The 17,548-nt window shown below is 39.4% G+C and overlaps 1 protein-coding gene across 4 annotated transcripts in view; it reads right to left on the bottom strand.

Annotated features, from left to right (window-relative positions):
• Positions 1-17,548, bottom strand: part of LOC124605556 (TOM1-like protein 2) — a 124,672-nt gene that overhangs the window by 54,201 nt on the left and 52,923 nt on the right. For all 4 annotated transcript variants that reach the window (XM_047137319.1, XM_047137317.1, XM_047137318.1 and 1 more), the window contains exons 6-8: positions 9,369-9,493; positions 2,340-2,524; positions 2,082-2,235 (exon numbers count right to left, since the gene is read on the bottom strand). In XM_047137319.1, the coding sequence (XP_046993275.1) occupies positions 2,082-2,235; positions 2,340-2,524; positions 9,369-9,493 (464 nt within the window). The remainder of the gene's footprint in view (positions 1-2,081; positions 2,236-2,339; positions 2,525-9,368; positions 9,494-17,548) is intronic.

Raw genomic sequence — 17,548 nt, forward strand, 5'->3', positions numbered from 1 at the left:
GGGGTACTTAGAAGCATTTATCATCATAGATCTATGGACACAAAACAAAATTAATGCTCTAACATTAACAAAGTGAGTAACTAATACCCTAGTAGTAGCATTTAAAAGCTGCAAAGAGAGCCCATTTTCCACTTTCCTGTGAATGTGAGAAAATAAACTGAAGTTTTATATTTATGACAGAAGAGCAGTTCTTACTACTGAATAACAAAATAGGAACAACTGGAACTTATTGGGTAGGCACACAAATCTGAAAACATAGCTAAATCTGACACTTTTGGAATTTTCTACAATTCTTTCAACAGGATAGAGACAAAGGAGGACAGAAATAGATATATGCACATGTGCTGTCAGGAAGAAAAAGATATTCCAAAATCTGGATTTGGAGATACATGAGTGGTAGTCAATGACTTCAACTTGTAGAAGAAGAAGAAGAAGAAGAAGAAGAAGAAGAAGAAGAAGAAAGGAAGGAAGGAAGTGGATAAAAATAAGATATGGAAAGCAGTTGGCCTAATAGTGGCAAGGTTGAGCACAAAAATAAATTGAAAGAAGAGAGGGGAAAAAATAGCAATGGGAAGAGGCTGGTGGAAAGGTTTGCTTTGAGCTGACCTGATAGCGTATAAAAATAAATCTGTTCCATATGGGTTTTGCTTCTTGCTTTTTGACTGTGTTTGCTGCTTACAAAATGTCTCAGCTGCTTACAAAAGTCTCAAATATTATCATGAAGGCAATACAGATTTGTAACGAGTTTTCAGTTGAATGTAGATGTAATACGCATATCTACAAACATGTTCTAATACCTGCTTGTTCTGTCTTAACCATACAAAAATGACTGCAGTGGAAAAATGGCTGTGAAACTTCGGTACTGATAAGAGTGTTATACAGTAGTAATAATAGGAACTAAGTGAATGTGAATTGAGAATCTGATCAACACAGGCCACTAGCACTGCAAGCAAAGAGACTTGACCAACAGTATACATGTGAAGGTATGCCACACAATTTAAATAAACGATGTACCATAAATGTGAATGCACTTACTGTCAAAATGAAAAAGGTATCTGATACTTAGAAGGGTGTGTAAAATAACAACTGTGCAAACACTTGTAAAGGCACATGTTCTTTGGTTTCCTCCCATTTTATCTCGTGGAATGAAAGTAACAGAGTGTGTCCAGTCTTTACCATATCTGAAATTTTAGAAATTAATTCTATGTAAGGCAGACCATTTATCCAATTTACTTTTACGTGAGTGGTCAGTGTTGTACAAACTCAAGAAAGGAAATAATTTAATGTAGCAGTCAGTAGAATAATGAATTGCAATGTCCACCAAGACAGTATGGTACTTAACTGAACCCAAGCAAGCTCTCCATATGTTTATTTAAGGGATTATGAAGTTTCAACGTTGATCTGTCAGAAAGAAAGCGAGTTGCAGTCTTTGTGGCTAGATGGAGCAGTTAAGATTGATCACGATTGTGACAGAAGTGTCAAATCTAGAACTTCTGGAGCATCAAATGCTTACCAAGCCACTACATAAATTTTTCACCAGTTTATGTGAAAGAATGTACCACTTAACTAGGCCACAGTTAACTAGAGAGAGCCGACACAAAATCAGACAACCAAGAAAGAGCCCTGTATCCTGTTGATGAGATGATACCTGTTCCTTATTTTTCTCAAATACAGTACTGTAAAATAGTATGTGAAATACAAATAAAGGTTACCTTTCTTATTTTAATAATTTCTTTCCAGGCCTTTTTACTAATTGTGGTCATTATATAATTACAGTAATTACTTGCTAGAACATTGCCATGAATATGGTAGGTAAAACCACGTAAAGTCTCTGTGGTGATGATTAACACTCTTCTTGGCTGTTAGAGATACCAAATTTCATAGATTTTTCATGAAACTAAAGAAAAGCTATGAAAAAAAAATACAATTCTGAAATGATTTTTATACAAAAACATATAACCCCTGAAAAGGGGTTATATGTTGATGTGAAAACTATGTAACGGTAGCTGTAAATTCAATTCCACTTCTGAAATAGATCATAATGACAGCAAAAGGTACTGCGGTATTGAAGGAGAACTTGCCCTTTTTTTGACGATTCATAAGTAACATTTCTTGATTGGGCAAACATATCAAAGTCCTTGTCCTCCTTTTCTTTCATATCTTTCTGTGTTCCTGACTGAGCTGGCACAGTATTGATCATACTCAACTGAGAAGTAGCATTTCCACTGCCCAAACCTGCAATTGTTAATACAGTTTAGTATGATGGCAAAACGTTTGCAACAATAATATAATGAACGTGCACATTTTCAGATATAAAATTCATAACATCTGGTACTTACTCAAACCAGCAAGTTTCGTGTTGAGGCTTGTTGGTGCTGCATCTTCACTCAGGTCTATCAGTGAGTCTCCTGCCTCAGAAGCCTTTGCAGCTGCTGCAGTGGCAGTGGCGGCAGCAGCAGCTGCAGCTGCAGCTGCAGCTGCTGCTGGATTGCTGGCCTCACGGTTATTTTCAAATCTTTTGTATCTGGACAAAAAATAAAATAAAATAAAATAAAGAAATAAAAAAAAAAAAGAGACGTGCGTGATTTCAATTTTAGATGGATTTTTTCTTCGAACGAAGGTAAAAAAAGAGATTTGTTGGTGCCCTAACAGTATCTGACTACACGAGATTTATTGTCCAACACTAGGTGAACAGTTACTGCTAAATAAACTCTATTACTTAAGATAATTACTTATTTTTGTTTTTGCTCTAATTTTTCTCTGTTTGACTTTAAGCTGTCAGGCAGCTTGTTGTATAGAATGCAAATGTTGCCTTACACTGCTGTGACATTTAGATAGCTCTTACTAATTAAAAATATATCAATGGAATAAGGGGCCTGACGATGACGGTTCTCTCTATTTTTCAAAAATTGGCAAATTTTCATGAATAAATTATACTGTTTGGCGAACATAAATACAATGCAATGGCAGCATACTGAACTCCAGAAATAGGTGTTTAGTGGCAAAGGAAAGAGGCACTTGTCTCATTATCTTCCATATAATAATTTGCTCTCTGTATGAGGTACCCCAAAATGGAATGCAACGAATGAGCACAGAATGTACAAGTGCAAAGTATACAATACACATGGTTGCAACAGCTAATTCATTGTTCATCTTTCGCCCCAAACAAATTACCTACATCTACGTACCTCTACCTTAAATGAGGAAAACATTATTCTGACAATTTTTTAAAGATCTTAGAATTTCAATGAATAATTATACTCAGTTAAAGGTCTCCTGTGCTTGTCTTAAGTAAATGAAATTATTTCAGTACAGTAGATAGAGTGGCTTGTAAAAATGATGGAGCACTACTCAATGATACAATATTTGTTTATAAAACAGAAACACTGCATCATCATCTGTAGTGTCAATCTTTATTTTACTCTTCAACAATTCATTTTTTTATGCAGTAACAGTCCATGTTACGTGACGCAAATATATCAGTAAGAATCTGAAGAAAGTTCTTTCTTCACATATAACAGTAACTGAGTCTGCTTTATCATATTTATACTAAATGTCTCTTACCATGGAAATAGATGGTTGGTTGGTTGGTTGGTTGGTTGATTGATTTGTGGGAGGGAACCAAAAAATGACATCACTGGTCCCATTGAATTAGGGAAGGACGGGGAAGGAAGTTGGCCGTGCACTTTCAAAGGAATCATCCCAGCATCTGCCTGCAGCAAGTTAGGGAAATCACAGAAAATCTAAACCAGGATGGCTGGATGTGTATTTGAAAAGTCATCCTCCTGAATGCGGGTCCAGTATGCTGACCACCTCGCTCGGTCATGGAAATAGAATTCATGGAATCACTTACGGCTAAAAAATTTCATACTGAATTGAAAATGTATCAGCTCACGATAGTAATATTTTTTTCCCCCTTTTTCTCACATTCTTACTATTTCACATACCTATCTTCTTTTACAAGGGCATCTGAAGTTCAGATATCTTTACTGGATGTTGTATACTTGTACATACCTGTCTAATATTCATGTTTGTCTAATATGTCCTGTATCTGATATTGTTTACATAAAGGCTTAAAATAAACTATCAAACTTATTCCAGACACAATCTGATGCCAGTGAATAATTTATTTTACTGAATTTATTTTTTTGAATAGGGAAAACAGTCTACGGCCTGAGTGATCTTTTCTTTCTAGTTTTCTCCCCCTTCTGTCTGTGGAAGGGACATACAAGTCATGAAAGCTAACAATAATGCTTTTTACTTTGAAGTTTTCCTGCAGGCAGTGTTAAGAATTTCGTGTTCTGAAGCTAAATAATTGTTGGCCATTCTGTCTCCTTGTAATTTAATGGTTTTCATTTCCACTACATTTCCTGAGGGGAAATATGATAGGAACCCCAAGCCACACTCTGACTTAACTTTAGTGTCAGAGACCTAAGGGAAAACATAAGTAACGTATGGTTTCTTCTTTTAAATTCATTGTGTTTAAATTTTCTCCTCTCCTCCTAGCTTCCTCAAAACTGTATCATCTACAGCTTACAAAATTAATCCCTAATCCCTCAATGAGCAGTTCAAATTGTTCTTGCCAAGGGAGGGGACTATTTCCCAGGATGAATTTCCACTCTGCGCCAACTCCCTCTTAGCAAGCTGAACATTTATCAGCATTCATTTATAAACTTTACATTTATATAATTCATTCATTAATAAACTTTACATTTATATAATTATGTTTCCTGTTGTCCTTCCTGTTCATAAATGTAATTGTTCTTTTATTTTATTTCTTAAATACTTCTCTACCTGGCTCTTCCTTATATCTCCACAACCATGTATCTTCCTGTTCTTTTCTTTCCTTTGCTGTTAGCTTACACAACTATATCCCACCTCTTTCAGCTCTCACTTCATACTGTTTTATGCTGCACAGAACACACCTGAAACTTCTTGGTCTATTAAAACTATGTGCCTGATCGGGACTTAAACCTGGAGCCCTTGCCTTTTGAGGGCAATTGCTCTACTGACTGAGCTGCCTAAGCATGACTCACAGCCTACTCTTACAGCTTTATTTTCACCAGTACCTATCTGCTAACTTCCAAACTTCACAGAAGTTCTCCTGCACACCTTGTGAAACTAGCACTTGTGGAAGAAAGTCTAAGACCATTCTCTGCAAAACCCTTCCTTTCAGGAGTGCTAGTCCCACAAGTGTGCAAAAAAGGGCAGCTCGTTTTGTATTATCATGTAATAGGGAAGAGAGCGTGGCACATATGATATGAGAGTTGGGATGGAAGTCATTAAAGCAAAGACGTTTTTCGGCACGCCGAGATCTATTTACGAAATTTCAGTCACCAACTTTCTCTTCCGAATGCGAAAATATTTTGTTGAGCCCAACCTACATAGGTAGGAATGATCATCAAAATAAAATAAGAGAAATCAGAGCTCGAACAGAAAGGTTTAGGTGTTCATTTTTCCCGTGCATTGTTCGGGAGTGGAATGGTAGAGAGATAGTATGATTGTGGTTCGATGAACCCTCTGCCAAGCACTTAAATGTGAATTGCAGAGTAATTATGTAGATGTAGAAATCATGCAGAACAACTTCTATAATGTTTGGAAGGTGGGAGAGATGTACTGGTGGAAGTTAAGTTGTGATGGTGAGTTGTGAGACATGCTGGGATAGCTCAATCAGTATAGCACTTGTCTGCACAATGCAAAGGTCCTAGGTTTGAGTCCCAGTCCTGCACACACTGGGCACATGGTTTTAATATGTCAAGAAGTTTCTAATCAGTGGACACACTTTTGCAGAGTGAAAATTTCTAATGAATACACTTCCATAGCCCCTTGCGACACTGACTCATTGTCCTGCGCATACCCTCACCGCCTCATAGCTTCACAAGATTTGTTGGTTGGGAAAAAAGCAAATGTGTAAGACAAGACACGTTGCTTCTAAGGAACTAGCATGAAGACAATGCAGAATAAAATACCAGCAGTAAAAGGTCTAACCAAAAGTATTTCAAAACTATTTCATGAAGCTGGAGTACTGGGCTCACATTAAGAAACAGTGCCTCAAATTTATCAAGTGATGACAAGTATAACTTTTTACAAACACTGGAAATAAAAAGGAAGTTCTAGAGACTCTTTTTTTATTTTACTGCCTGTCTGCCTCCAAAGCTGAGTTGTCAGTGCGGCTAACTACCTTGTGGAGGACCTGAGTTCAATTCCTAGCACTCCCAGGGATTTTTTTCTTAGTGGGAGTATTGGTACAGGGTGCACTCAGCCCCATGAGGCCACATGAGAAGCTACTCGACTGATTAGTAGCAGTTCCAAGGTCAAGAAACCCAATAAAGAATGGGAGAGCTGTGTGCTAATCACATACCCCTCCATACTGCATCCAATGATGCCACTGGCAGAGGATAACACTGAGGTCGGTCGGGCCCGATTGGCCCATCTAGGACCACAATCTGGAACTTTACCTTTCTTTAATAAGCCAAAGTCTAAAATTCCATCAGACGTAGTGCCATCTGTGAGAGCAGCCATGTCATATATCAACTATCACATGGCTTTTGATGTGGACATGACCACATGCAGCTGCTAACAATTATGAGCAACTCTTAAATTATGTCCAAGGACAACAATGGACACCCAGTGGTGCAATGGCCACTTGGCAACCGACACCATCTAGATGTTGCAATCCCCCTTGACATAGTCTCCCCTAGTTACTGTCGTACACTTAATTCTAGCCCTGTTTCCACCATATTTTCTAAGATTCCTCCCTAATTTCTCATAATGCTTCTTCCCACCCCTATTTTTGTTAGGTTTCTAGGTCTATGGACATGCATTCACAATCAAATATCTGGACAAAGATACAGTGAAGATCCGTGCTAATGGGGTAAATTTCACACCAGCTCTTAACAATGCTACCAATAGCAGATCACATATGCTCCGAAGAACATGTAACAGCTTCTTCCCCACAAGAAGCACCAAAGAGAGTTGAAGCAAAACCTATACAGCACTTGACAAGACACCAATGCTTACAAGGAGAGGTCACCAGATGTTGGACTGACTTTTTGAATCCGTATATACTGTGATGTAGGTTAATATCCCAGCTATCACACCCTGCAGCCATTCACCCTGGTAGGCCCTCATTTGTGAGTTATTGATTGGGAGGGGGAATTGAAATTTTGCTTGACACTCAATATCATTAATTTAGTACACTCATATTGATTGGCTGCATGGTTTAATGGATAGGGTAAGGCCCTGACATGGACAAGGTCATGGGTTTCAATCTCATTATGTACTCCTTTTTTTATTTTTAAATTTTTATCAAAATTACTTTGATCATTAATTTTATTCAATTAACTGGTTTAAATATAATTTTATATTTATGTTCCTTTCTCATATTATTTTAATCATCATATCAGCTTCTTCATTTGCTCTCACTTCTCTTCCTATTATTCTTTTATCATTTGAAATCTTTGTTCCCATGATTTCAGTTAATTTTGATTTAATTTCTTTCATTTTATCATCCTATTTTTTTGTTCATGTTACTGCAGTCATTATTTCTGTTCCTCATTTTTCTTGAATTTTATTTTACTTATAATCCCTTCTTGTGCTTAACTCTTCACTTCTTGTTTTATGTCCATAGCATATTAAGGAATTTGGATTATGTTTTAAATGTTTGTACAATGATTACCATTCCAAAAAATAAAAAAATAGTTTTCAACACTATTGCACAGTCAATATAAATAGATTATTTTATCTTTTGTTTATTAACTGATGGAGCAGCATTTTCAAATATTTAAATACTGTAATAGATAAATATAATGAAATTCATATTCAGAAAAATTCCAAGCTGAAAATGAGAACAAATGAAATAATTCATACAATGTTTAAAATTTGACAAAGGAAAAGAAATAAAAAATTACATTTAAACCAATTAATTGAATAAAAATAAAGATCAAAGTAATTCTGGTAAAGATTTATTTTAAGGCACTTGATGCTATTCGAACCCACGACCTTCAGCACATGGAGGCTTTACAGTAGACATTGCATCACACAATCACTCTACATTAATCTCCTCTTTTAAAGCTATTAAGCATCACACAAAATTCTGAATTTGTTTCTGTCAATTACTAGCAAACGATTGTCCACCAGCATGAATGGCTATAGGGTGTGATACCGGGGATCTTAGACCTACATCACTATACAGGTTGTTTCAGAAAGTCAATCCCACTGCTGGAGACCACTCCTTCCTTGTAAGATCCAACATCGCAAGAGAGACTGAGAAGCTTTGAGAAATCTGCACGAGGACAAGGAAACTGTAGTTCTGCCACCTGACAAGTGCAACACCATGGTCCTCACATCACATGTGGACTACAACAAGAAAATTTTTTATGTTTTGAACAATGTTGCATACAGACAGATAGATGTCGATCCTACAAATAAAGTCGTGAGGAAGATGACAACTCTTCTCTATGAGACAGGCTTGCCATGTCACAATTATATGGCCTTCCAACGGTAAACAAGGAAAGAATTCCTCTAAGACCCATAGTTAGTAATATTGGAAAATCTACACATTGCCAAAATATCTGAAACGCATTTTCAGTGAGTATGTCGGGAAGTCTGATGACTTTATATACAGTCTCAGTCAACTGTGGCTTCAGGATGCAGATGTTATGCTCAGTTTCAATGTTCTCTCCCTCTTTACAAGACTTCCACTTTCTGATTCCTTGGAGTTAATAGCAGAAAAGTTTGACAATTGTTTCACAGAACCTTTTACACAAATTTTGACATCAAGTTATTTCCTGTTTGACAGAAAATATTAAGAACAAACCAAAGGCACATCATAAATAAATCATGCCGAGAAAACCTGAGAAATCACTACGGCTGGCTGGTTAAAACTGCCAAATACTGTCATGGTCTGATCTAGGAATTTGTATCCAATATTCTGAAATTCTTTGTGAAGTATTTATCCAGTCCTGACTGCTGATTCTGATGAGAAATGGAAGAACTGACTCAAGTTTTAGCTGATCCTTGATAGCTATTTTTGCTTCACTTGTGTAATTTTTATTTTCCTCACTCAAAATTACCCTTAGATGTCAACTTTCATTCATTTTAGCCCCTTGCAAGGTTTTTTCCACTGATTTCATTGGACGGCAAGTTCCCTGTTATGCAAATACAATATCTCTATTTCCTGTTCACTATTTGGAATTATTATTTAAACACCAAATTTATTAAGACAGTCAAAGCACATGACACATGAATCAGTTACATTTTATGAACACTGACAGAAAAAAATCAGGTATTTATAATGCCACATTCACTGACGCTTACCAAAAATGTTCTAAAATTCATCAATAGCCAACAATGCAAATGTCACTTACCTCAAAAACAGATTATTCAATTCATCATTGACACGCAATAATTCTGCAGTGATTTCATCATTGGCTAATTTTCCAACCAGTTCTACAAGCCTCTGCTGCATAGCCTGACAGGTAGCATGCAATTCCTGAACAAAAGAAATATCAAATGAGACATGATAGTGTCTGTAAAAGCACAAATGAGGGAAGTAAAAAAAGATTCAATATTTCCAACCATTATCTGGGAAAGAAATCTACTACTTTTGTCGAAAATTGTAAATAATTCTTACATATTCTCCATTGATACTAAAAGCAAATATCTACATGACAACATCTGTGGTACTGTGACACATTTTATTAATTTATAAAATGAAGTTAACTCTGAGGTGAATTATGAGCACCTGCTTTTAAGCTATATTTTGACAGTATTACGGAAAAATGCCTACATCCTGTTGACGACAATGCCATTACAGAAAGAAATGTCATATTACGCACTGCAATGAAAATTTAAAGTCTCTAACCACAGTCACTAATTGATGCATCTTTATCTTTAACACTTAAGCTAACACATGCACCTTGAAACCCATCTTAATTCAAACATTTAAAACATGTTTGAAAACGGGCATTGATTGAGCAACTTTTGAATACAGTAACTCATGTAGCCATAGCAGAGGTGTCCAGAGAATATGCCAGCAGTAGCAGTTTCTGTTTACTCTGATGATTTAATACAGTTTTTGTTCGTATGTGCTTTTTTGAAGATGTGAATTGTGTATTTAACTGTGTTGACTAGTGTATACTAACTTAGAATAAGTTACTGCATAAATTTTACAGCATTTGCATTGTGTGAGCTGCTTTTGGAGTGAAGTAAAAACCAGAAGTGGTATAGCAGCAGCAGACTGTAAATTGTGTCCAGCGTCTACTTAGGTTGATGTCATATTCTTTGGTTCAAATGGCTCTGAGCACTATGGGACTTAACAGCTGGGGTCATCAGTCCCCTAGAACTTAGAACTACTTAAACCTAACTAACCTAAGGACATCACACATATCCATGCTCGAGGCAGGATTCGAACCTGCGACCATAGCGGTCGCATGGTTCCCGACTGAAGAGCTTAGAACCGCTCGGCCACTCCACATATTCTTTGGGATATAATCAAATGTTTATTAAAGATGGACAGGGACTGCACCTGTTGTGTATGGATAAAGGTAGAACTGGCCACGGTGTGTAAACTGCTGGAAGCTACGTAGGCCATAAACAGCTGGAAGCTGTGTTGACGACAGTTGACAAACTTCAAGCTGCTGCACTGGTATTGGGGCACTTCTGATGAATGCTTTGACAATTGTAAAGACTATAGCATTGCATGGGATCACTGATTTTGCAGCAATTTCTGATTGGCTTATCCTGGCTGTCAACACTATCCTAATGATAAATAATGAACAGTGGCGGGATCACAAATATCTGCTCAAAAGGGGAAAAATGGGTACCGGGTGCATGGCTATTCCCTTATGCCACAAAAAAGGGTTTGAGGTATAGTCCACTGCCAACAATACATCTGAGACAGCAAGAGCTGCCATGTCTGTCGAGACTGGGGCTGACCTTCGTGAAAGATCTGAACACGCACAGAGGGTGGGACTGTTTGTAACTATGAGCTCCAACATTATGCAGGCAGTGGAGACCCTTAGAAAAACAGCAGACATGTCAGGAAGGAAGGGCAGTGTCCATTCTGTTTGCTTGCTGGAGGGTCATGTCCACGATGTGGAGGCAGCTCTGCCAACAGCGAGCACAATGGGGGTGCACCCTGCCTGCAAAATGTGGTTCATCTTGGCACGAATAACATCTGTTGCCTGGTACAGAAGCCATCCTTGGTTCCTACAGCCAGCTGGCTTCTTTGATGAAGACAACTAGCCTCGCTTGCAGGGTTATTTATTTATTTTGCGTTCGATATGCTGGATGCCTTATAGTACTATACGTATTCAGCATGGGAAACTTAATCAACACGCAAATGTAGCAAAACATTATTCATTATAAATTTAGTTATACATATTACAGTACTTATAAACCAATAATGCATACATGTTGTAATCTGTAAAAAAAAATTAACAATTAAACAGAAACACTTACATTATAAAGCCAAGTATGGTACAGTCTGAGTGTCTATGCAGATCCTCTAGTGAACCATCCCAAAAACCATTAATTTCACACTTGATTATGTGCTGGATCGACCGTATTTTGCCGCAGTCACAATAAGCAATCGTCCTTGTAGCCCTACTTGGCCATCAGCTCGTTGCACCGTCCAACACCAGTTCTCATTCTGTTTAGTGCCACCCAGGTTCTTTGAGGGATGTTGAGGCCAGGAACATGATCAGCTGTGTTCTTAATGAGGTGTCCATTGTTAACACTTGCTTGTTGCCATAGGTGTTTTCATTCTGCTATGGTGTCCTGGTTGTTCAAGGAGTGGTTCCAGAAGGGATTTCTTGGCTTTAATTGTGTCGGGCCATGCGCATCAGCGTGTATTGGGAGTGTGGTGTCAGCAGTAATTTTTTGCATTTCTCTTCTGATTGCATGTTGTCTGCAGAGTGAGGGAGGTTCAGTGTTTGCCAGCATAGAGAGCCATGGTGTTGGGGTTGGTCTTACTGTCCCAGTTATTGTTTGCAAGGTGTCATTTAGGCGAACATCTACTTTATTGATGTGCGAACTGTTGGCCCATACAGGTGCACAGTGTTCTGCAACGCTGTAGACTAGAGCCAAGGAGGAAGTACGAAGAGCCGTAGTATTACTTCCCCAGGTAGAGCCTGCAAGTTTCTGGATGATACTGACTCTGCCTCTGAGGTTTTGGCTGACATCCTGCAGGTGTTCTTTGAATGTTAGGTTGTGGTCCAGTTTAACACCCAGGTATTTTGGTGCTCTTTCATGTCTTATATTCTGGCCTACTATATTCAAGCACAGCTTCCTGTCTGCTTGTTTGTTATTCAAGGGCATCACTGTGCTTACTGTTTTTGATGCATAAAAGTTCAGATGCCAGGTGATGTAGTAGTTATAAAGCTGCACCAAGTCAGAATTTAGGCCTGATGCCAATTGTTTGAATGACTCGCCATGCAAAGCAATAGCCAGATCATCAGCATACGCAAACTTCCGTGATTTGAGTTCCGGCACATCAGAGATGTAGAAATTAAACAGTAAAGGAGCTAGGACAGAGTCTTGTGGCAGTCCATTACTGAGGATTTGGGATTTGCTTGTTTTTTCCATGAAGATGTACTCTGTCCTTACTTGTGGATAGCATATTATACAAGAGCTTTAATGACTTCTTACATCTGATTACTGTAGCATGCTTATACAGTAATCCTTTAAGCCATACTGTGTCGTAAGCAGCTGAGAGATCTATAAATACTACACTGATCTTTTTCTTGTTCTGAAAACCACGTTCAATATGCGTGGTTAGTGCCAGGACTTGATGGCAGAGCTCCTCTTCGACCTGAAACCACCTTGCTCCACGGGTATTGCTGCAGCTATTAGGTGGGTCACTCTCTTTAGGAGAATTTTCGCGAGAAGTTTGTACATTAAACACAGCAGAGAGATAGGTCTGTAGCTCTTGGAATCTCTCTCATTCTTTCCAGGCTTCAAGATAGCTATTATCATCGACTTCTTCCATTTGTTTGGGATGTTTCCAGTCTCAAGTATGGCGGAGAAAAATTTTCAGAGCCATGTGCAAGCTCTTGGACCTATGTTCTTTAGAAACTCCAGTAGTATTCCATCATGTCCGGACACTTTCCTTGATATGATGTCATTTATTGCAGTTATAAACTCTAGTTCAGAGATAGTGCTCACAATGTTTACTGTTCTGTTGTGCAGGGACATGGATCTTGGAGTTTTCAAGATTGCAGGGTGGAAGCAGAGATAGCATTTTGCAGCATCATTCCCAGTAACAATCACAGTCCTCTGTGTCATTATTCCCAGTAACAAACACAGTCCTCTGGGTCAGAGCCAAATGAGAGGCTTAAACCAGAGGCTCAGATGATTCTAGGACAATCTTGGAAGTAGATTTTCCAACCTCCACTGTCAGCTGGAGAATTATAGGATACACCCCTGCCCATTACCCCTTAATGAGTCAGGCATGCATTACATGCAGAAAGTGGATATCAGAGTATAACAATGCCCACTTAGTACAGTTTCAAACACAGCAATCTCTTGCTCTTACCTGGCTAATCTGTGACCTTTATGCCTCATAAGCCAATTTCCACTCCACCAGACTTCTCTCCCTCTACAAAATCCTGGAGCTATCTGCCCCCTCATGTTTCCTATCTGCCATGCCAACTTCAAATTGCAACAACATGCCAGACTTCACCTCAAAAAAATATCCCACCTTCTCCTAAACAACCTGAACAGTGGTGTTTCCCTTCCTGTCCCTCTGCATCTACCTAAACAGCCCCACCAACACCAATCCTTTCCTACAAACTGAGCTTGGCCAACCTCCTTAACATCCCACTGCCTTCACCACTGCCTCCTAGACCAAGAATAACCCACAGTCAAAAGAACTAGCCACAAAAGTACAGTGTCCTCAATCTCTCAACTAAAGCACTTTCCCCTCCTGAATTATATGTATTATCTAATAGTCCCAGTTTCAGCCCTGCACCTGCATTTGATAATGCTGCTTTGGTAAAGGACCTACTTTCCTTCACACAAATTGTCAACTGGAAATATCACTTTGCAACCAAATCCCAAAACCTATCCAACAGCACACTGTACCCTGCCTTGCACAGTTCCAAGCACGATCCCACCCTGATCCACCACCACTACCTCAAAAACATCCCTCACAAGTCTTCCAAGAATTCCTCACATCCAGCATTGCTTCACAGCCCTTCCTCAGGTCCCTACAACATGACCCTACCCTGTCCTCTGCAGAACTCCTGGCTCTACATTCCCTGAAAGTTGATGACACTATCATTATCCTCCCAGCAGATAAAGGATCTACCACTGTGGTACTTGAACAAAGGGAGTATGTTAGTTAAGGTCTACGCCAATTGTCTGACATCACTACATACAGCATCTGCCATCAAGATACCATCCCTGTGATTCAAACTGACCTGCAGTCCCTGTTGAAAACCTCAGGCCGCTTGCACGGACTCGCACCTCAATCCACAGAACTTCTTGCCCCGCCCAAACCACGCACATCCAACCTTTACCTGCTTTTTCAGATCCACAGACCCAATCATCTTGGCTGTCCTATAGTTGCTGGCTTCAAAGCACCTACCAAATGTATATCTGCCTTAGCTGATCAGCACCTGCAACCCATTGTACAAAGACTTCCCTCTAATATCAAAGATATCAACCATTTCCTAGATCATCTGAAATCCATTCTTGTCCCACTACCACTACACACCTTGCTTGTCACCATTGATGCGACCTCCCTCTATCCCTCTATACCAACATCCCCCACTTACATGGTCTGTCTGCTGCTGAGCATTTCCTCAGTGACCACCTGATTCCAAACCTATTACATCCTTCCTATTCACCTCAACCAACTTTATACTTACCAACAACTACTTCACCTTTGAGGAGCAGACATACAAAAACATCAGGGGTATGGGCATGGGAACCAGGATGGCTCATTCCTATGCCAACCTTTTCATGAGTTGCTTGGAGGGGGCTTTCCTAGGATCCACAAGGCTTCAGCCCCTGGTAAGGTTTAGATACACTGATGACACCTTTACCATATGGACTCATGGTGAGGCTGACCTGTTGAAATTCCTGGAATCTCTGACTACCTTCCCACAATTAAATTTCACATGGTCCTATTCCGAATCCTGTGACACTTTCCTTGATGATGATCTCATCCTCACTGAAGGAGAGCTACACACTTCTGTCTACCTTAAACGTACTAACAAACAACAGTACTTACATTTTGACAGTTGCCATCCTTTCCACGTCGAACATTCCCTCCCATACAACCTTGGCATTTGAGGCAAATGTATTTGTTCGCCCCACGAGCCAGCCTAGTTCAAAAGCATATTTTATGGGCCATCACATCCAATCCTGGCAATGCTGATCACTCCAACGAGCCAGCCTAGTTCAAAAGCAGATTTTCTGAGCCGTCACATCCAATCCTGGTAATGCTGATCCCTCAAAAAAAAAAAAAAAGGCTTCGGGGCACAGCACTGGTCACTCAGTATTATCCTGGTGTGGAATGTATTAATCAGCTACTTTGACAAGGCCATGACTTCCTAAAAGCATGCTCTGAAATGAGATCCATTCTGTCTGAGACTTTAGCCACCACACCTAGAATAGCTTTTCATCACCCTCCCAATCTCTGCAATATTCTTTTCAGACCCTATGCTCCTGCTGCACCCACCCCCCTACCCTATGGCTCCTACCCATGTGACCCTGTGACCGTCCCCGCTGCAAGATTTGCCCTATGCACCCTCCTACCACCATCTATACCAGCTCTGTAACATGCAAAACATAAGCTATCAAAGGAGAGCCACCTGTGAAATGACATGTCATACACCAGCTGTTACGTAAATACTGTTCGGCCTTTTACATAGCCATAGCTACCACCAAATTATCAATTAGGATGTATGGGCATAGACAGAGGGCATATACTGGCAACACACAATATCTTGTTGCAGAGCCTGCTCTACAACATGACGATCATGATCTTGGTACCTGTTTACCACACATGCCATCTGGATTCTTGACCCAGACACCAGTTTCTCGGAACTCCGGAAGTGGGAACTAGCCCTACAACATGCCATTGGTTCTTGCCACCCACCTGGCCTTAATTTATGTTAATTTCTTCACAGTAACTACTCTTTTCTTCACTCCGTTTTAGTTTTATATGTCTTTCATAGTCTTACCTGTCTATTTTTCACCTCTGTTATGTACAATGCACTTAGCTTTTCACTCTTATTAACTCATGCATGATGATTAAGCAGTTAACTCTGTCTTGAATAGTACCCTGTCTTCCACCTTTAAGCTCTCAGGTTTCAAATCCCATCTGATGCAGTCCCCAACAATCACTCTTTCCTTGTCAACCCGTCTGGTCATTCTCCCGACCCGTGGTTCGAGTGACTTTCCCAAAATCTACCCCTTTTCCTAGACCTCTCCAGTACTTTTTCTTCACCCCTCTTCCTTCCCCTTCAACCCCTCTGCCTGACGAAGGAGCCACAGGCTCCGAAAGCTTACCTAATTATAACTTTCTCTAATGTGTGTGTTCTGCTGCTGCTTGGTGAGTAGATTTTTTATCTATCCAATTACAGAGTTTAAGGTCACATTGATGGTGAGGTTAAAGGAACAAACATATTCAGTTTAACTCATTTAGGGAAACCACAAAAAACTTTAATCTGGAGGACAGAACATGGATTTGAACTCTGTTCCTCCTCAATGGCAAGTCCAGAGAGCTAATCATACTAACCATTTCACCACTCTTCCCCATTTTTCACTCAACTACATCCACAAGCACACACAACAAACAAAGTGAGAAAAGGGGCCAGTGCTCTAAAATCATCTTAAAATATGGATGTGTTCACAAGTTAAGAACAATATTCAGAAATGTGTTACTGATATATGGTTTACAAAAAAACTGCTTGAACCACTCGTTCCGCTAATGTAATGAAAACACGTCCCTGAACATCGAGGAGATTGCAAGAAAGGGAGCAGCAAATTGAACTGTATGATTTTCAGTGCACGCCTTCTTAGCTGATAAATCTGCTGTTTCATTTCTTTGGATTCCTTTGTGGTGTGTTACCCAGCAGCCTGTTACTTTAATTGTCAGCCTTAGTGGGCAGAGAAGGGTGTCGTGAATTTTCTGGGTGTGTTTATCTGCTGGGAACATATGCCATATAGCTTCAAAAGCACTCAGGATATCAGAGATCCAACAAAAATACATTTCAGATGCCCCACTCCCCTCATGGTGGCATGTAATGCTGTACGAAAACTGTATATTGCTTTGATTTAATTTTGTCATCATGGTGATGGAATGACCCATAGGCAACTTCTGAAACATAATGTTTACACAGAGCATTTCATGACAATCTTGGTCTTATATCCATTAACAATGTCAGTAAATCTAAAATCATTCTGAGAAGAGGCTCGCTATTGGATTGGTCTTGCTGGCACTTGTGGCCAACATAAACCACTCTTGGTGGAAGTTTCAATGGTCTTCTGGCACAAAGGTATTGCTAATCTACATAAAATGTATTCATTATTTTAA

The sequence above is a fragment of the Schistocerca americana genome, chromosome 3 (assembly GCF_021461395.2).
Source record: "Schistocerca americana isolate TAMUIC-IGC-003095 chromosome 3, iqSchAmer2.1, whole genome shotgun sequence".
NCBI lineage: Eukaryota > Metazoa > Arthropoda > Insecta > Orthoptera > Acrididae > Schistocerca > Schistocerca americana.